Source organism: Bos javanicus, chromosome 21 (assembly GCF_032452875.1).
Source record: "Bos javanicus breed banteng chromosome 21, ARS-OSU_banteng_1.0, whole genome shotgun sequence".
NCBI lineage: Eukaryota > Metazoa > Chordata > Mammalia > Artiodactyla > Bovidae > Bos > Bos javanicus.
This window is the reverse complement of record NC_083888.1, coordinates 41,120,068-41,140,623: the sequence shown is the minus strand read 5'-3', so window position 1 is coordinate 41,140,623 and position 20,556 is coordinate 41,120,068. Positions and strand designations below refer to the sequence as shown.

The 20,556-nt window shown below is 35.6% G+C and overlaps 1 protein-coding gene across 9 annotated transcripts in view; it reads left to right on the top strand.

Annotated features, from left to right (window-relative positions):
- The window catches only part of HECTD1 (HECT domain E3 ubiquitin protein ligase 1), a 77,713-nt gene extending 58,927 nt beyond the window's left edge, over positions 1-18,786 (top strand). For 6 of the 9 annotated variants that reach the window (XM_061394077.1, XM_061394074.1, XM_061394073.1 and 3 more), the window contains 15 exons: positions 4,054-4,210; positions 7,220-7,442; positions 8,591-8,645; positions 8,878-9,060; positions 9,453-9,660; positions 9,745-9,830; positions 9,983-10,110; positions 11,500-11,701; positions 13,066-13,203; positions 13,473-14,080; positions 14,881-14,959; positions 15,058-15,151; positions 15,848-15,998; positions 17,563-17,707; positions 17,821-18,786. In XM_061394077.1, coding sequence (XP_061250061.1) covers positions 4,054-4,210; positions 7,220-7,442; positions 8,591-8,645; positions 8,878-9,060; positions 9,453-9,660; positions 9,745-9,830; positions 9,983-10,110; positions 11,500-11,701; positions 13,066-13,203; positions 13,473-14,080; positions 14,881-14,959; positions 15,058-15,151; positions 15,848-15,998; positions 17,563-17,707; positions 17,821-17,958 — 2,595 coding nt within the window. In that variant the 3' untranslated portion in view covers positions 17,959-18,786. The remainder of the gene's footprint in view (positions 1-4,053; positions 4,211-7,219; positions 7,443-8,590; positions 8,646-8,877; positions 9,061-9,452; positions 9,661-9,744; positions 9,831-9,982; positions 10,111-11,499; positions 11,702-13,065; positions 13,204-13,472; positions 14,081-14,880; positions 14,960-15,057; positions 15,152-15,847; positions 15,999-17,562; positions 17,708-17,820) is intronic. The other 3 variants (XM_061394079.1, XM_061394076.1, XM_061394075.1) reach the window with 1 other exon arrangement.
- The last annotated feature ends 1,770 nt before the right edge of the window (positions 18,787-20,556 follow it).

Below are 20,556 nucleotides of genomic sequence, written 5' to 3'. Positions count from 1 at the left end.
TTTGGAGCCCAAAAAATAAAGTCTGCCACTGTTTCCACTGTTTGTCCATCTATTTGCCATGAAGTGATGGGACTGGATGCCATGATCCTCGTTTTCTGAATGTTGAGCTTTCAGCCAATTTTTTCACTCTCCTATTTCACTTTCATCAAGAGGCTCTTCAGTTCTTTTTCACTTTTTGCCATAAGGGTGGGGTCATCTGCATATCTGAGGTTACTGATATTTCTCCCAGCAGTTTTGATTCCAGCCTGTGGTTCATCCAGCCCAGGGTTTCTCATGATGTACTCGGCATATAAGCGAAATAAACAGGGTGACAATATACAGCCTTGATGTACTCCTTTTCCTATTTGGAACCAGTCTGTTGTTCCATGTCCAGTTCTAACTGTTGCTTCCTGACCTGCATACAGATTTCTCAGGAGGTAGGTCAGGTGGTCTGGTATTCCCATCTCTTGAAGGATTTTCCACAGTTTATTGTGATCCACAGTCAAAGGCTTTGGCGTAGTCAATAAAGCAGAAATAGATGTTTTTCTGGAATTCTGCTTTTTCGATGATCTAGCAGATGTTGGCAAATTGATTTCTGGTTCCTCTGCCCTTTCTAAAACCAGCTTGAACATCTGGAAGTTCACGGTTCATGTATCGTTGAAACCTGGCTTGGCGAATTTTGAGCATTTGCTAGCATGTGAGATGAGTGCAACTGTGTGGTAGTTAGAGCACTCTTTGGCATTGCCTTTCTTAGGGATTGGAATGACAACTGACATTTTCCAGTCCTGTGGTCACTGCTGAGTTTTCCAAATTTGCTGGCATATTGAGTGCAGCACTTTCACAGCATCATCTTGTAGGATTTGAAATAGCTCAACTGGAATTCCATCACCTCCACTAGCTTTGTTCGTAGTGATGCTTCCTAAGGCCCACTTGACTTCACATTCCAGGATGTCTGGTTCTAGGTGAGTGATTGCACCATCTTGATTATCTGAGTCGTGAAGATCTTTTTTGTATAGTTCTTCTGTGTATTCTTGCCACCTCTTCTTAATATCTTCTGCTTCTGTTAGGTCAGTAGCATTTCTGTCCTTTATTGAGCCCATCTTTGCATGAAATGTTCCCTTGATATCTCTAATTTTCTTGAAGAGATCTCTAGTCTTTCCCATTCTATTAGCCTTTGCCCTGCTTCATTCTGTACTCCAAGGCCAAATTTGCCTGTTACTCCAGGTGTTTCTTGACTTTCTACTTTTGCAATCCAGTCCCCTATAATGAAAAGGACATCTATTTGGGGTTTTAATTCTAGAAGGTCTTGTAGGTCTTCATAGAACTGTTCAACTTCAGCTTCTTCAGCATTACTGGTCTGGGCATAGACTTGGATTACCTTGATATTGAATGGTTTGCCTTGGAAACAAACCAAGATCATTCTGTCATTTTTGAGACTGCATCCAAGTACTGCATTTTGGACTCTTGTTGACTGTGATACTTCATTTCTTCTAAGGGATTCTTGCCCACAGTAGTAGATATAATGGTCATCTGCGTTAAATTCACCCATTCCAGTCCATTTTAGTTCGCTGATTCCTAAAATGTCGACATTCACTCTTTTTTTTTTTTTGCTTTCCAGTAATATTTATTTATTTTTTTTCTAATTTTATTTTTAAACTTTACATAATTGTATTAGTTTTGCCAAATATCAAAATGAATCCGCCACAGGTATACATGTGTTCCCCATCCCGAACCCTCCTCCCTCCTCCCTCCCCATACCATCCCTCTGGGCCGTCCCAGTGCACCAGCCCCAAGCATCCAGCATCGTGCATCGAACCTGGACTGGCAACTCGTTTCCTACATATTTTACATGTTTCATTGCCATTCTCCCAAATCTTGCCACCCTCTCCCTCTCCCACAGAGTCCATAAGACTGTTCTATACATCAGTGTCTCTTTTGCTGTCTCGTACACCGGGTTATTGTTACCATCTTTCTAAATTCCATATATATGCGTTAGTATACTGTATTTATGTTTTTCCTTCTGGCTTACTTCACTCTGTATAATAGGCTCCAGTTTCATCCACCTCATTAGAACTGATTCAAATGTATTCTTTTTAATGGCTGAGTAATACTCCATTGTGTATATGTACCACAGCTTTCTTATCTATTCATCTGCTGATGGACATCTAGGTTGCTTCCATGTCTTGGCTATTATAAACAGTGCTGCGATGAACATTGGGGTACACGTGTCTCTTTCCCTTCTGGTTTCCTCAGTGTGTATGCCCAGCAGTGGGGTTGCTGGATCATAAGGCAGTTCTATTTCCAGTTTTTTAAGGAATCTCCACACTGTTCTCCATAGTGGTTGTACTAGTTTGCATTCCCACCAACAGTGTAAGAGGGTTCCCTTTTCTCCACACCCTCTCCAGCATTTATTATTTGTAGACTTTTGGATCGCAGCCATTCTGACTGGTGTGAAATGGTACCTCATAGTGGTTTTGATTTGCATTTCTCTGATAATGAGTGATGTTGAGCATCTTTTCATGGGTTTGTTAGCCATCTGTATGTCTTCTTTGGAGAAATGTCTATTTAGTTCTTTGGCCCATTTTTTGATTGGGTCGTTTATTTTTCTGGAGTTGAGCTGTAGGAGTTGCTTGTATATTTTTGAGATTAGTTGTTTGTCGGTTGCTTCATTTGCTATTATTTTCTCCCATTCTGAAGGCTGTCTTTTCACCTTGCTAATAGTTTCCTTTGATGTGCAGAAGCTTTTAAGGTCAATTAGGTCCCATTTGACATTCACTCTTGCCATTTCCTATTTGATCACTTCCAATTTGCCTTGATTCATGGACCTAACATTCCAGATTCCTATGCAATATTGCTCTTTACAACATGGTTAATAGCTATTTTCTAAGATTTGTAGTTTTCACAGTAGAGTAACAGAAGTATTAGCCTATTAGCTAACATTTATTTATCTTTAATTATGTGCTAGATACTGCTTATGTATAATAACTAATTCAATGCATTCAACAACCCTTTTAAGTTATCATTAGTCCCAGTTTTCAGATGAAGTGATTACTAAAGATCACACGTAGAAGTTTTAGATCCCAGATAAAACTGGTTTCAGACCTATCAAATGTCAGTTTGATCTCCTGTAATGGTTCATCTCAATTAAGTGTTATGAGGGGGCTAAATATGTACATGTAAGTATTTACATAACTATTGTTTAAAAATTATTATATCAGACATTTATAATATTTATAATTCATTGAATATTTTGTTGATAAAATTAATAAAAGCGAAGAAGAGGAGAAAAATGTTCCTTAAAAAAACTTGTATTATGGAAAATTTTAAACATGCTAGGAGTAGAAAGTAGAAGTAGAAAGAAATATTGCAGTGAATCCCTAGGAACTCATCATTTGACAAATCAATACTTTGTATAACTTGTTTGAACTATTTGCCCCAAAGTGATTTAAATCAGCTTCAAGCGCTGTATCTGTTTAGTGTGTAATTCAGTTTACAGTTAATATTTCTAAAAATTATTTAGAAATAATTATATGTTCCCAATGAGTTGCAGAGACTGAAAAGTCTTGTGTGCCTTTTGTCAGTTTCTTCCAGTGGTTACATCGACCCAGTGTGTGTGTATGGTTCTTTATCATTTTATCACATATGTAAATTTGTGCAACCACCAGTAAAGGTGCTTTTTTTTTTTTTTAAAGAAAATATTCACGTGTACTTTATTGTCAAAAGTGTTAATAAGGTCTGATTTACAAAAGCGTAAGGCTTCTTATGATTTCATTTGTCTTTTCCAGTATTTTTGAGAACTTTAAAGAAGCTGTTAGATACAATTCATAAAACCTCTGTTTATAAACATTTTCCCCAAAACCTACTTACTTTTGATAAATCATTAAGAAATGTGTATATATCTATACATGTTTGTGTTGGCTCATTTTGTGCTTAAGAAATATGGCTGAATAAGACTATAAAATACCTATAGAGAGAAGTACTCAACATATACCTTATTTTATAGATGGCATACCATTGTTGCAATAATGAAGACTTTTATAATGTTTATCTGTACATGGAATTTTATCTGTATAGGAAGAGGAAGAGTACGAAACTAAGGGGGGCCGCCGGAGAACATGGGACGATGATTACGTGCTCAAGCGGCAGTTTTCAGCTTTGGTTCCTGCTTTTGATCCTAGACCTGGTCGAACTAATGTCCAGCAGACAACTGATCTAGAAATTCCACCCCCAGGTATAAGATATTTTATCTTTTGTGATTTAATTTTAATAGATTCCAGATTAAGTAGTTAAGTACTATATAGTTTAAAAAGTTAAGATACTACTTGTAGATGCAGATTATAAATAACAGGTTTCAGGAAAAACTATATATCAGCCACAAATCCTTAAAAAATACAGCTTTTTTTTTTTAAAAGGAACAAAATACAGTATTTTATTTTTTCAATTTTTATTGGAATAAAATTGCTTTTCACTGCTGTGTTAGTTTCTGCTGTACAGCAAAGTGAATCAGCTACACATATACGTATGTCCTCTTTTGGATTTCCTTCCCATTTGGAGCACCACATAGCGTTGATTATATTTTATTTTTTATTGAAGTATAGTTGCTTTACAATGTTATGTTATTTTTTGTTGTATAGGAAAGTGATTCAGTTATACATATATGTACTCTTTTTCATATTTTTTGCATTATGGCTAATTACAGGATGTTGAATATAGTTCCCTGTGCTATACAGTAGGATTTTATTTATTTTATATATAGTAGTTTATATCTGCTAATCCCAGTCTCCTAATTTATCCCTCCCCCACTGCCTTTCCCATTTGATAATTATAAATTTGTTTTCTGTATCTATGAATCTGTTTCTGTTTCATAAATAAGTTCATTTGTATCATATTTTAGGTTACACATTTAAGTGATATCATATGGTATTTGTCTTTCTCTGACTTATTTCACTTATTTGTCTTTCTCTAACATAGTATGTTCATATCTAGGTTCATCCATGTTGCTGCAAATGGTGTTAATTCTTTTTTATTGATAATAAATTACCAGTATTTATTAATAAATAAATATTTTATAAATATATCAATAATTGATGAATATTGATTTATTAAGAATTTTATGTATTTCTAGTTCATTGTGTGTGTGTGTGTATATATATACACATCACCTCTTCTTTATCCATTCATCTGTTGTTAGACATTTAGGTTGCCTCCATGTCTTGACTTATAAATTAGAGTATTTTGAAAATACACTGTTTTACAGTTGTATAAATTTTAAAGTAAGGCCTCATTTAAAGGTAGATAGTTTGTATTCTGTTTTCTACTAGATTAAAATTGTTAAATGTTACTCCCATTCAGCTTTTCTTTGAAAAGCTATGTAGTGGTTTTACTTATGGCCTCTGGAGTCAGTCAGCCTGAGTGGTAGCTCCATGTCTTACAACTCTATTTTGGATGTGGTAGGCACACTAATGGAGAAGGCAATGGCACCCCACTCCAGTACTCTTGCCTGGAAAATCCCATGGATGGAGGAGCCCAGTGGGCTGAAGTCCACGGGGTCGCTAGGAGTCAGACACGACTGAGCGTCTTCACTTTCACTTTTCACTTTCATGCATTGGAGAAGGAAATGGCAACCCACTCCAGTGTTCTTGCCTGGAGAATCCCAGGGACAGGGGATCCTGGTGGGCTGCCGTCTCTGGGGTCGCACAGAGTCGGACACGACTGAAGCGACTTAGCAGCAGCACCAGGCACACTAATGGCCCCATGCACTCCACTGCCCTCCTGCCTCCACGCCGAAAGCTGTATAGGTCCTAACCTCTAGAATTTGTGAATATGTCACTTAAACATGAGAAAAGACTTTGAAGATGTGATTAAGAATCTTGAGATGGGGAAATTATCCTGATTTTCGGATGAGCCCAATGTAATCACAAGTGTCCTCATAAGAGAGCAACAGGAGGGTCAAAGTCAGAAAGCAGCAATTATACTGTTGAGGGGCCATTAGCCAAGGAAAATGGGAAGCTTCTGGATGCTAGAAAAAGCAAGGAAATGGATTCTTCCCTGGAGCCTCCAAAAGAAACAAAGCCTTGCCAGCCCATTTTAGATTTCTTACTTCTAGAATTATAAGATAATACATTTGTGTTGTTTTAAACCACTCAGTTTGTGGTCATTTGTTACAGCAGCAATAGGAAACTAATTTACTGGGCAAATCCTTACCCTGTGCAAGCCTGACTTTCCTCATCTGTTATCTGGGGAAAACAGTAGTCCTTGTTTGACCATACAATTAAAAGGATTAAATGAGGTAAAATATAGAAAGTGCCTAGCGTGGTACGTGATGTGTGTCTCAATAAATGTCAGCTACTGCAATCAATATATTATCTTTCAAGAAAACTTAGATGTTAGTGTGGACTGTACTTTTTACTTGATAGAAAGATACTTAAGTTAAATGTGAAAGTAAGTACACTTGATAGTATAACGTGTGGTATATGACGTAGTATAATGGTGAGAAAGAGTATGAATAAAGATGTCTCAAATAGGAAAATCTACTCAGAGTACACATAGGTACAAATTTTCGATAGAGCTCTTTAGCAATGTATTTCATATTTTTACTGCTACAAATTGGTATTATAGAAGTATTCACTTTATACACAGGTGATTAAAGAAGTATTTTTAAAAACTTGGAAATGACCTTCATTATGTTTTGAGAATGGAATTGTTTCAGTTAAAGTACAATGGAATGTCATGCAGTGAATAAAATAATACCTTATAACACTATCTTGATATGAGGAAAAGATTCTTGAGATTTAAAAAGAGAGTACATCACTAAATAATTGTGAACCTAATTGTCTTTGTGTGTATGTACTTCATAATACACTCATTCAGTATACATAAAAAGTTGACAGGTCTTTAACTGAGTATGTGATTTTCTCTGGATGTAACATTATTAATAATTTTAGAGTTTTCTCATTTATAAAAATAAAATTTTCTAAAATACAGTTGTATGTATATCATAATAAAAATAAGAGATTCATATCATATGCATAAATTCTACTCTAGAACCCTTTAAGTAGCATAGGTATATTCTTCAAATTAAAAAAAAAAAAAAATTGAAACCAAGAGAATCTTAAGTGGCTGATCTCTTTACCTTATCCATGTCAGAAGGGCTGAGATTTCATGTGACCTGTCTCTTGATGGCACAGTCCTCTTTCTGGACTGCTTGTTTTAATGTTCTTCACATCTTCTGTATTTTTAGGAACACCTCATTCAGAGCTTTTGGAAGAAGTTGAATGTACTCCATCACCTCGATTAGCCCTCACTTTAAAAGTAACAGGTCTTGGAACAACTCGTGAAGTTGAATTACCACTCACTAATTTCAGATCAACCATCTTTTACTATGTACAGAAATTGCTTCAGTTGTCATGTAATGGCAATGTGAAATCAGATAAACTTAGGCGTATTTGGGAGCCAACATACACGTAAGAAATTTTGATTTAATATTTTAAGTAGATATTTTCATAGTATATAAGCCAAGTATTATATTTTCTATATTTTGTATTATAAGAACAGAAAAGATTAAGTTCTCTCAGTTTATAGGAATAGATAAGAACATTTCTGACTCCTGATCTATAAAGGTTAATGTTTACAATGTTACAATTAGTCTAGAACTTTAGACTAATTCCTTATTTCATGATTGTTGAACTCTTTGACCAGGATTGTGTATGAAATAGTAAATATTTTCTACGTTTGAGAGTCTCTGAGTTAAGCATACCTCTCTTTGTTCTTCATTTATCTGTTCAACAAATTACTGTCAATGACCTTGGCCAAAATTTATATAACATTTTAGTACTTTGTTTTCTAATCTGTAAAATGAGAGCAGTTGTGAGGAATCTGCAAATTAATATATATAAAGTAGATTCAGTGCTATCTGGGATGTAGAGGGTGCTCAGTAAGTATTACCTATCATAATATTTATTATGTAATAATATGAATTTATATAGTTTAATATTATAACTATTATAGTCATCCTGCGTGACTTTATTTTTGTTAGTTTCTATATCTGATGTTCTGTTAACATCATTGATAATCTTATATAATGTTTAATAAAGTAATCTATGTCTTTTTGAGACAGAACAGAAGGTCATCGTGGCATACTCTTCCTTCAGTTTTAATTGGAATAATTAAAGTTGACAATTTGATCTCAACTGCCTTACATGAACATAAGGGCTCTTGGCCCTTCTTACTCTTATCCATCTAGATACAAACACATCTCATTTTTATAACTATGTGAAAGCTATAATACAAGATATAGCATATTCATTTCTTTAAAAGTTCCAGGTTTGATATATGTTTTCTTCTTAATAATGCTAAATTTATAAGCCACAACTTTTTCAGGAGTATGATTTCTGCTACTTTTCCTGGTTTAACAGATTAATACTTTTTCTAAATATGCTTGATCTTGGTCAAAAGGTGGAGAAGTGATATATTTTTTCTTAATAAATTCTCTGAGTTCAGTGTTTAAGCATATAGTGACCTCATCATATGTTTTTAAAGAATTGAAGCCTTATTGGAAATAACAAAAACCATTTGATTTATGAATTAACTTGAATAATATCTTCATGTTTAGAATTATGTACAGAGAAATGAAGGATTCTGACAAAGAAAAGGAAAATGGAAAAATGGTAAGTATTTTTAGGAAATGAATCTTTATTCTTGGCTACTTAGTAAAAGAAAAAGAAAAGCAAAGAAAAACTAACACTGTGTTTCAGTTGAACAATTGAGGGAGAAATCAGCAACATGGGATTCTTCAGATTAGCTTAAATGCATGATCTTGAAGCCACCTTACGAAATGCATGTGAAATACCATAGACTTTATAATCAGGAAAGGCCAACATTTGGTTTTTCCTATTGTAGGGTTGTTGGTCTATAGAGCATGTGGAACAGTACCTTGGCACTGATGAATTACCAAAGAATGACTTGATAACCTACCTGCAGAAGAATGCAGACGCCGCTTTCCTGCGCCACTGGAAATTAACTGGCACTAATAAAAGTATTAGGAAAAACAGAAATTGTTCTCAGCTCATAGCTGCATATAAGGTATATATTGGCATCAAGACACTGTTTTGATTGGGAATGGCTTTGCTTTGTTTGCAGCTTTTTAAGTATTCTTACAGAAGAGCAGTTCGTTGGGACATACTAAAAAATGAGGTTGAATTAACATTGTTAATATGCCAATGCTAAAATTTCAAATTTGGTTTGTGGCATTGGATCTAAATACATAGTTTTAACTGTGGCTTTCAGGAGTTATATTTTGAGAATTTTATTGGTTTAGAACACATTAAGCCTTGACTTGGGTGATACTGTTTTTATTTTAAAAGAACGCATTTTTTTTTTTTTTTAAGAATTCGAGCCTTTTCACATTAATACTAATAGGATGATATATTGTTTTTCTTGAAAATAATTAATGGCTGGTTTTCCTGTTTCTATAGGATTTTTGTGAGCATGGAACAAAGTCTGGGTTAAACCAGGGGGCCATTTCTACTCTTCAAAGTAGTGATATTCTGAATTTGACAAAAGAACAACCTCAGGCCAAAGCAGGCAATGGGCAGAATTCATGTGGCGTGGAAGACGTCCTTCAGCTCCTGCGTATTCTGTATATAGTTGCAAGTGACCCTTACTCAAGAATATCCCAGGAAGGTCTGTAAGAATCCTTGTTTCATTTCTGTGGCATTTAAACAAATAAGTCAGTTTATATTTTTATTGATTCTATTACTTTTACAGAAGGTGATGAGCAGCCTCAGTTTACTTTTCCACCAGATGAATTCACTAGCAAAAAAATCACAACAAAAATTTTGCAGCAAATTGAGGTAATAAAACCAGATAGTTGAACTCTTGAATCTGTTGGACTTTCAAAGTATTACCTCTCCTTCTTTTTCTTCCTCTCACCATTTGTCCTGTTAAGAATCGACTCCCTTTTGTCTTTGTTAATAATAAGACTTTGTTATTTGTTAAATTGCAGGAACCATTGGCATTGGCAAGTGGAGCTCTGCCAGACTGGTGTGAACAGTTAACCAGCAAGTGTCCTTTTCTAATACCGTTCGAAACTAGACAGCTTTATTTCACATGTACAGCATTTGGTGCATCAAGGTAGGAAGTGTGTCTTCTTATTTTTTAATGTTTTATATAAGCTTAAAATGTACTTATACTTTATATCAAGACTGATGCGGAGAATATATTGGTTTCTTGTAAAGAGTTGTCAATATTTGGAAATTCCCTGATGGTCCCCTGGTTTGGACTCCACGCTTTCACTGCCAAGGGTGAAGGTTCAGTTCCTGGTGGGGGAACTATGATCTTTCAAGCTGTGTGGCACGGCCAAATTAAAAAAAAAAAAAAAAGAGTTGGCAACTTTTACACATTTTTTGGTTTCTGGTTGTACATAAGCATTCTTAGAACAGTGTGGATTTAAGTACTGTGCTTTCCATCAGCTAGCATTTATTGTACAGTATTTAAGTGGTTTACATAAATTTTTAGTTGCTGAAATTCCCAAGAATATAAAATTTAATGCTTGAAAATATCTTTGACATAACATTAAAATATATCTTTTGGCCATTATTTTTCTCTTGCTACCATGTAACATACTATAAATTTTACTTTTTGTTTTTCTGTCTCCTTCATTAGATGAGAGTTTCATGAGGGCAGGGGTTTCCAGCAGTTTGGTTCACTGCTCTCATTGTGCTGTATGTTGTACTGTATGTAATGGATGTACATTGTACTTCTCTCATTGTAGTTGCTCCATAAATATTTACTAAATGATTGAATACCCAGAGTAATTTCAAAGTAGATGGAAAAAAGTTATAATTTAAATGGATCTGCCTGTTTCCCTGATAAGTTACATTTGTTGTACCATTTTATATCCTTTACCAAGCATTTGTGCGCATAACACTAGGCAGTAAAGAACACTGAATGCTAACCATTAGACCACCAGGGAACTCCTGATTTTTATAAGTGAGGAAATTGATTCTCAAAGTATATAGCTGATTGGTCTCAGGGTACCCAAAAAGTTACAGCACATATGGTAGATCTTTCATCTTGTTATTCTTAGTTCAGGAGTCTTTCTTCATCCTAGAAGGGTTAGCTCTGCGTTGTTACAAAGAAAATGTTTCAAACTCACAATACTGTTTCAGTGGTGGATTTAGTTATTTAATAAAGATAGCTTAACCATTTTTTACATTCTCTGATTTAGGAAATGTTTATGTTATTAGGTATTATGAGTTTGTCAGTATTTTTATGTGTTGTGTGGGATTGGACCACAGACCTTAATTTTGATCTGTTAATTGCTAAAATAAAAAGGGAAAATACAGACTCAGTATTTTTTCAATTTATTTAAGGAAATTAAAAAAAAGATTAGTGTATTTGATCACCTGATAAAATACTATTTTTAAAATATTCTTAAATCTTTGGAATTTTGTTGCTTGTGTAGTAGTACAATCAACTGTTGCTGTAGGCCACAGCTACAGAGATGTTTTTCTATTTCAGAGCAATTGTGTGGCTACAAAACCGACGTGAGGCCACTGTGGAAAGAACAAGGACCACAAGTAGTGTGAGGCGAGATGATCCTGGAGAGTTCCGTGTTGGTCGTCTCAAGCACGAAAGAGTCAAAGTTCCACGTGGTGAATCACTGATGGAGTGGGCCGAGAATGTCATGCAAATACACGCAGATCGGAAATCAGTGCTTGAGGTACCGCTATATAAATTTCTTTTCGTGTGCAGGAATGACAACCAGAGAGTCAATCTCTGTTCTTCCACTGCATAAAAACTACATTAGGGGAAAAAAACTGCATTAGATACAAGTGTAGAGGGATTCCTCTGCCTTCGGGGTAAAGGCCTTCTCCTCTGGCAGGGCATCTCTCATGAGAGGATGTCAGCTCACCTCCTCAGGATCAGGATCTCATGGCTTAATGAGCAGCAAAGAGTATCTTCACTCATGAAGTGGGAGAGCGCTTGGTCCGTTTGCAGGACACCGCTCATTTCTTAGCAAAGCCTGAACCAAGTAACTGTATTCCACAAAGGCTTCTGATACTCCAGATTTTACCTTTATATTAATTAATGCTGTGCCACAAGATACCTGATTTTTTTGGAGCATGTGTGTTTTGTAGTATTTAACTTGAATTGTGCTTGGTGTTGTATCATGGGTTTTTGTTTCTGTATTGAGAAATTTTATAGCAATTGGCAGTAGGAAATTCAGTATATTTACTGCAGAGATGTTATTGTGGGCATTGTTGATTATACTCCTTATATATGAGAGACAAAGAAATACCTCTCCTGTCACAGGTGTCAGCCACCTGATTTGTTTATTTTTTGGATCACAGACTGTGGTAAATATGATACATCTCTAGAAAATGTATAAGTCTTATGGTTTTCACTTTAAAATTTCTGTGCCTGGGAATTCCCTGGCAGTCCAGTGGTTAGGACTCCACACTTGCACTGCAGGGGACACCGGTTCAGTCGCCACGCGGATCAGTCAAAAAGAAGAAGGAAATTTCTGTGCCTTCATCTGTTCTTTTACCCATATGTTCCTCTAATGTAGATAATTCTTAATTATTATTTTACCATGTATGTATATTTTTATACGCTGCCTCAAATTTCTAGAATACATGGAATATGTATAAAAATCCTTAAAGTGATGGCTGGAAGTCAGAAATAAGTGAAAGAGTTTAGGTTTTAGTGTCACATAGACAGACACACAAAGACACAGATCTGTATACCATCATTTCCTCAAGCAAATGATATAACCTCTTTATCTAAAATTTGACTTGCTTTGATGTGAAAAGGAGATGATAGTTTATTTTGTAGGTTTGTTGTGAGAAGTAAATTGATGTATGAACAATGCTAACTACAGTGTTTGAATATGGAATAGTATACAACAAATCAAATTTCTCTTTAGAAAAACTAAAATAAAAACTGTTGTGTGGCTTATATTATACCACTGCTATTTTAAAAAAACATATTACAGTAGGACTGGATTTTGGCAAGAATGGGATCATTACAGAAATGATTTTTTTAAAGCTTACTTTCCCTCATAATTTATTTGTTCATGTTTAGGTTGAATTTTTAGGAGAAGAAGGAACTGGTTTGGGGCCCACCTTAGAGTTCTATGCTCTGGTAGCAGCAGAATTCCAGAGAACTGACTTGGGAGCTTGGCTTTGTGATGACAACTTTCCAGATGATGAATCTCGTCATGTAAGATTAATTTCCTATTTCATGATTTGATTGCGATTCAGCTTTTAGAAAGTTAGAAAGTTAAAAATTGGATATGCTTTCAGAACATGAGTCAGGTTTTCTGACTCTGCTTTTATTATTGAATAATCTTGATATTATTAAAAGATAAAATTTAGTCAACAAAACATATTTAATAAAGTGTGTTTATAGATACTATCTAGCACAGTTAAGATGTTTAATGTTTATGGGTCTTTTGATTTTATTTGCATTTCTTCTTCTAAAAAAATCAGGTCGATCTTGGAGGTGGATTGAAACCTCCTGGATACTACGTGCAGAGATCATGTGGACTGTTTACGGCTCCATTTCCACAAGACAGTGACGAGCTTGAAAGGATCACAAAACTCTTTCATTTCCTTGGAATTTTCTTGGCCAAATGCATTCAAGACAATAGACTTGTGGACTTACCTATTTCCAAACCTTTCTTTAAACTTATGTGTATGGGGGACATTAAAAGTAATATGAGCAAACTGATTTATGAGTCACGAGGCGACAGAGACCTACACTGCACTGAAAGTCAGTCTGAAGCCTCTACAGAAGAAGGGCATGACTCACTCTCAGTAGGAAGCTTTGAGGAGGATTCAAAATCAGAATTCATTCTAGATCCCCCCAAACCAAAACCGCCAGCTTGGTTTAATGGAATTTTAACTTGGGAAGACTTTGAACTAGTAAACCCACACAGAGCCAGATTTTTAAAAGAAATTAAAGACCTTGCCATCAAGAGGCGCCAGATTTTAAGCAACAAAGGTCTTTCTGAAGACGAGAAGAACACAAAATTACAAGAACTAGTGCTGAAGAATCCATCAGGTTCTGGGCCTCCACTTAGCATAGAGGATTTAGGGTAAGCTTTATATATATATATTAATTCACTTATATATATACTTTCATATATATATATATACTTTCATATATATATATATATATATATATATATATACACACACATATACACACATACATACATACACACACGCATACTTCAGCCTAATGGATGAGTAAGGTCTAAAGCTTTTGTTCCTTTGTCTTCAGTAATTTGCAATAAGCCTGGTCCCCAGTGGTTGCATTAACTAATTCGGATACTGCAGATTTTTCATAAAATTCTATTAATTTGTATCCATGTAATTATTATATCCTTGTTATATTTAACTGTGATTTTGGATTGATTGCAAGGCTTTGCTTTCCTTTTTTTCCTTCCTTCTTTTGAGAATATTGAGAAGTTATGTTTAATATATTCAAGGTTTTATTTGAGGTGAGAATAACAATAGAGCATTAATGACTTGTGTAAAGCAACAGTTTCTGTTTTTTAAAAAAAAATCTTATAAACATGTTGCTGCCATAATTCATTGCAGAAATCTTTAGTTCATTAATTTTGTGCCATAAGGAGGAAGTGAAACATGGAAACATGAAAGGTGATGTTTCATGCGACTTCTGCAAAACCAGGTTTGGTAACAGTTGTCCAGATCGTTTTCTTGCACAGGGGTTTGCATTTTAAAAGGCCCCATATTTAACATCTAATCTGGTAGAGTGATTTTGTTATTATTGCGTGTATGGAAGGGTTCGTGGTTTTGGCAGCAGTGTTTTAAAATTAAACACCAGTGTTAGTTGAATGTTAATCTAATTCTTTTTTTTCTGCCTTCCCAGTTTAAATTTCCAGTTTTGCCCTTCCTCAAGAATATATGGTTTTACAGCTGTGGATCTCAAGCCAAGTGGTGAAGATGAGGTACAAATTTTGCTTTTAAAAATGTTTGTAAATTCAGAAAAATCCTCTTAAAATATTCCTAGATAATAACAATTACCTTGACAAATTTTCCTTTGCAGATGATAACAATGGATAATGCAGAAGAATATGTGGATTTGATGTTTGACTTTTGCATGCATACGGGTATTCAGAAACAGATGGAAGCCTTCAGAGGTAATTTTAAGGCTCTTTAGCTTAATCCCTCTCCTTTTACTTTGAGACACCAAAATTAAGGTACTGCTATGCTCAAAAATTAGACTATGCTAGTAATCTCTAGATTTGTCATCTAGTTTTTTGTCTTCCCAACAGTTAGGTCAGGTCCTACAGGGTACCCGGAACAGATTGAACCATTTTCAAGCTGTAGCATACCCTAAGCTGCTCTTCCTCAGTAATGAGGGACCTACTCTGGCTTCTGTTTTTTCATTTGTAAGTGGATATAAGGTTGCATACAGGATCAGGATGAATTAAACCATATTAGAACCTAAAGTCTTAAGGTAAAGAGTGAAGCAAAATATATTGAACTGTTTATCCCTTACTAGTTTTTAAAATGAGAACTTTGCTTTGGCTGGCTTGTATGACATAAAGAACTGGTTGGGAAATTATTGGAATTTGGCTACAGACCATAGTGTCTGAATATTCTCTCTACATATACATCTGTGATACTAAGCAAAGATTTCTGTATTTAAAACCCTAGCACAGTTTTTATTTCAAGCTACTTTAATTTTTATTGGCTTTTTCAAATATTTATATTTGTCTTCTGTCCATTTAGTTGAGTATTTTGATTTGAAATTTGTGGTTTTGAAATTGTAACTTGGAAACACAAACTCAGTTGTGTTTTGTTTTTGTTTTTTTGCTGTGTGTAAAATGTAGATGGGTTTAATAAAGTTTTTCCAATGGAGAAATTAAGTTCCTTCAGCCATGAAGAGGTCCAAATGATTCTTTGTGGAAATCAGTCACCATCCTGGGCAGCAGAGGATATTATTAATTATACTGAACCTAAGTTGGGTTATACACGTGACAGGTATGTGTTGGTTATTTTCTAAGATAGACAAATTGTTTATGTTTATCTTAGAATGGCAGGTTCTCTAAATGACTCAGTGAATTATATGCATAAAATGAGAAAGCAATTAAGTCTCACCATTATCAAGATACATATTCATGGATAAGCCTGAGTTTATATAGAAAGTCACCTGAATCTTAGCTGATGTTGATTCCTTTTAGTTCAGTTCAGTTCAGTCGCTCAGTAGTGTCTGACTCTTTGCAACCCCATGAATCACAGCACGCCAGGCCTCCTTGTCAATCACCAGCTCCCAGAGTTCACTCAGACTCATGTCCATCGAGTCAGTGATGCCATCCAGCCATCTCATCCTCTGTCGTCCCCTTCTCCTCCTGCCCCCAATCCCTCCCAGCATCAGAGTCTTTTCCAATGAGTCCACTCTTCGCATGAGGTGGCCAAAGTACTGGAGTTTCAGCTTTAGCATCATTCCTTCCAAAGAAATCCCAGGGCTGATCTCCTTCAGAATGGACTGGTTGGATCTCCTTGCAGTCCAAGAGACTCTCAAGAGTCTTCTCCAACACCACAGTTCAAAAGCATCAATTCTTTGGCGCTCAGCTTTCTTCACAGTCCAACTTTACTCACTATATTTTAACTGTTCATCATCTTAACAGTTGGGTCATTTATAAACCCTTAGGCTTTATTGCTTTTATATTAACCTTTATTTTTAAATATTTTAAAACTTACAGAAAAGTTGAAGAATAGTTAAGAATTCTTGTGTATTCTTTACCCAGAATCACCAGTACTTAACATTTTGCTGTACTTTTACATTATTTCTCTCTATACACACGCACATACATTTTTTCTGAACCATTTGAGGATATGGAGCATATACCATCTACCTTTACTCTTCAATGTATTAATGTACATTGTGAGATTCTCTCACATACCTATACTTGTTAGGAAATTCTTGATTCCATATTATTAGCTAATCCATGGTGTACATTCTAGCTCTGTTGATTATTCCAGTGATGTCTAATAGCACTCAATTCACTTCTGTTCGCCGCATATCAGGAAATTGTATTTAGTTGTGATTTATAAGTTTTCAAAGTAATGTAAATAAGAAAGTATTATTTTAAACTTAAGTAACATTGTATACATAGCTTTTTTAAAATAAACTTTTTATTGAAGTATAACAGAGAAGTATAGAAATTGTATGTAGAACCTGAAGAATTTTCACAGAATGGACACACCTGCATAATCAATACCCAGAATGAGAAAAATCTCCAAAAATCTGTCCCCATTTACTATTCCTAGTCATTAAATCACTATTTCCATTGAGCTTTTCTGATTTGCTGGCTTTGTTGCATATTTGATTCCTATATTCCTTTGTAAGACAGACAGTCTTTGAAGGATATTTTTTAAGTATTTTGCATCAGCTCATTTCATACTTAGCCAAAAGTCTCTAGACATGCGGTTTTTTTGACATGTGGATATTCGTTTTGGGGGGTTATTGCTGGCTTATAAAGTAGTGGTAGTATCTTTCATTTAAATCAGCTATCAGATCACTGTAACTGTTTTCTTCTTGTAGCCCTGGCTTCCTTAGGTTCGTGCGGGTTTTATGTGGTATGTCTTCAGACGAGAGGAAAGCATTTCTGCAGTTTACCACTGGTTGTTCAACTCTGCCTCCAGGGGGACTGGCTAACTTGCATCCCAGGCTCACAGTTGTACGCAAGGTACAAACTCTAGCTATTGGGCAGTGTAAACCAAATTTAGTTACCTAAGGGTTGAAAGAAATGCATATTTAAAGTCATGGTCTTCTATTGTTTTCAATTCTGTTTCTGTGCAGGTTGATGCTACTGATGCAAGCTACCCATCAGTGAACACATGTGTGCATTATCTCAAGTTGCCAGAATACTCTTCGGAGGAGATCATGAGAGAGCGTCTGCTAGCTGCTACAATGGAGAAAGGCTTTCATCTCAATTGAGCTTTGAAGTGCAATGGGAGACATCAGAGACTTAAAATTCTAGTGAAGCCTCTTGTGTTTGTTTGCAGAGAAGTATATGATCCTCCATGCTAATGACACTTGCCTTTTTTTCCACCATTAAGGCTTTAAGAACACGTGGAGTAAGTTTGTTAGCTGCTAATGACAAAACAAATCCTTTAACTATCCAGCCAGCAAGTACATAGCACAGAACACTGTGTTGCTACAAGGGCTCATGTGACTGGAATGAGGTGGTTCTACTTGACTGTTCCAAAGAGCAGCTTCTCAGATCTTCAGTGTTCACTGGTAAATTTCTAACAGTGTATTTGTGTAAAGTTTGTCATTTCATACTTCATACACTACAGTTGCCATCACTGATCCCTGTTTTGCTGGCTTTTAAGCTACTTGGTCAGAAATCCTGCTTCCTTAAAACATAGAGAGTTAATGAGCATCTCAAGCTTTTTCTTTTCCTCTTTAATGATGCCTGCACTATCAGAGTATATCTAGTGTTCTCTCTTTTGTTTGGCATATAATCATGCACAACCTTTTTATTTCTTTGAGGTGGGAGTATATTTTTATTTCCTAAATGCCATACTATAAAGATCAAATTCTTAAGTGTGTTTGTGCAGTTCAAAAATAAAAGATATATTAAGGGGGGGAGGAAAAAACACTGGTTTAGATGCAAGGCACACTTAAAGCAAGTTTTACTTTTGGTTGTATTTTCTTTGTATATTATAAACATTTATTTAACTTGTTGCAGTTTGAAGTAAAAAAAAAATTTCCAAAATGTATGCTTAACAATAATCATTAAAATGTTTGCAGCGTACAAAACTGTGTCATGTGACTGTTTCACTGCAGCCATCAGCCTAAGAGCTTAAATACTTGTCATTTTGAATCACTGACATTTCATTTTTTGAAATTACTATAGGAAGAAATGTTTTTTTCTATGTAAATCCACTTTACTGAGACTGGAAAGCTAGCAGAAATATATATCCACTTGCTTGTGATCCAGCTCTTACGTTCTGTCTTAAAGTATTCTTCACCTAAAAATAGCCATGTTTTTGTGTTAACTTTTTAAACACCAAATCTGCTACTTACAATTGTATCTTCAGTGAGGTGTAAGTCTAAGATCCAAGAATAATTTTTGAATGTTGTATTGGTGTGAAAAGAAACCACTGAGATAATGCTGTTTCCTCCTTTTTAAAAGGGGGGCTCTATTTCCATTTTCCAAATTGTTTTGATTTATCATATCTATGCATTTAGTTAAAAGTACAGTCACTAGGCCTGATTTTTTAGCCAGATGGCTTTTATAGGAGTAAAAAGCATTTTGGGGAATCACCCACTATTTACCTGTTTAAAAGGTACATTGCCTTTCTACATTAGAGATTTCTCCCACTGAAGTCAATCATTTGAGTAGTGTTTCTATTCTCTGCATGAGAATATTGTGACTGTGTAATCAGAGGCAGCATTTAAATAATTCACCTTATTGTTAGCCTCACAGTTCTCTGTGAGAATAAAAGTTAATAAAGCATAACAGCAATATTTAAACATATGACCTAGGCTTTAATCCAAAAGCAGTAGTGGTGATGTCTCAAAAAAGTCATGGATGCGTGACTAGACCTTTACACTAGCAGTAGAATTAAAATCCAGTTTATGTGTGTAGTATTGCCATTATTTAAGTCTCTAAAACATCTGTCAGCCAACTTTTATCAAGACTAAGTCTAGTAAGTACATGCGTGCTCAGTGGCTCAGTCATATCTTAACTCTTTGCAACCCCATGGACTGTAGCCCCCCGCCCCCCCAACCTCCTCCCGCACTCCTGCTCCCCTGTCCATGGGATTCTCCAGGCAAGAATACTGGAGATGGCTGCCATTTCCTGCTTTAGGGGATCTTCCCAACCCAGGAATTGAGCCCGTGTCTCCTGTGGCTTCTGCGTTGGCAGGTAGATTCTTTACCACTAGCCACCTAGGAAGCCTCTAGTCTAGCACAGGGGTCAGCAAACTCTGGCCTGCCATTTGCCTTTGTGTGGGCCATGAACTAAATATGGTTTTGAATTTTTTTAAGTAGTTGAAAAAAATCAAAAGACTAAAAATATAATGTGAAAACTTGATGAAATTCAGATTTCAGTGTCCCTAAATAAATGGTTTTACTAGAACATAGCCATGCTGATTTATTTATGTATTATCTATGGATCTTTTTGCATTACAACGGCAGAACTGACTGGTTACAGCAGAGACCGTGTGGCCCACAAAGCCTTAAATACTTATTTGATCTGGCCCTTTGCAGAAAAGGTTTGCGAATCCTGGTCTAGCACATTGCTACAGCAGGTAAAATTGATGAGTCTTGTTATACAGAGAGTAACTCTGAAATGCCAGGAGTCTTTCTGTAGAATGAAAAGCCCAAGGACAAGGTAAAGCTGCCCAATCTGAGCCATACATTTCATGGTGTGGAAATCATTTAGCTGCAGTCACAGTGGAACAAGAAACCTGAAATTAGATGACACAGGCTGTCACAGACGGAGAGTCACATTATAGTTCACTTTGTATGAGTCAAGTATTATGAGACATCTACTTGGGTCTCCACATGGAGTCTTTTTTCCAG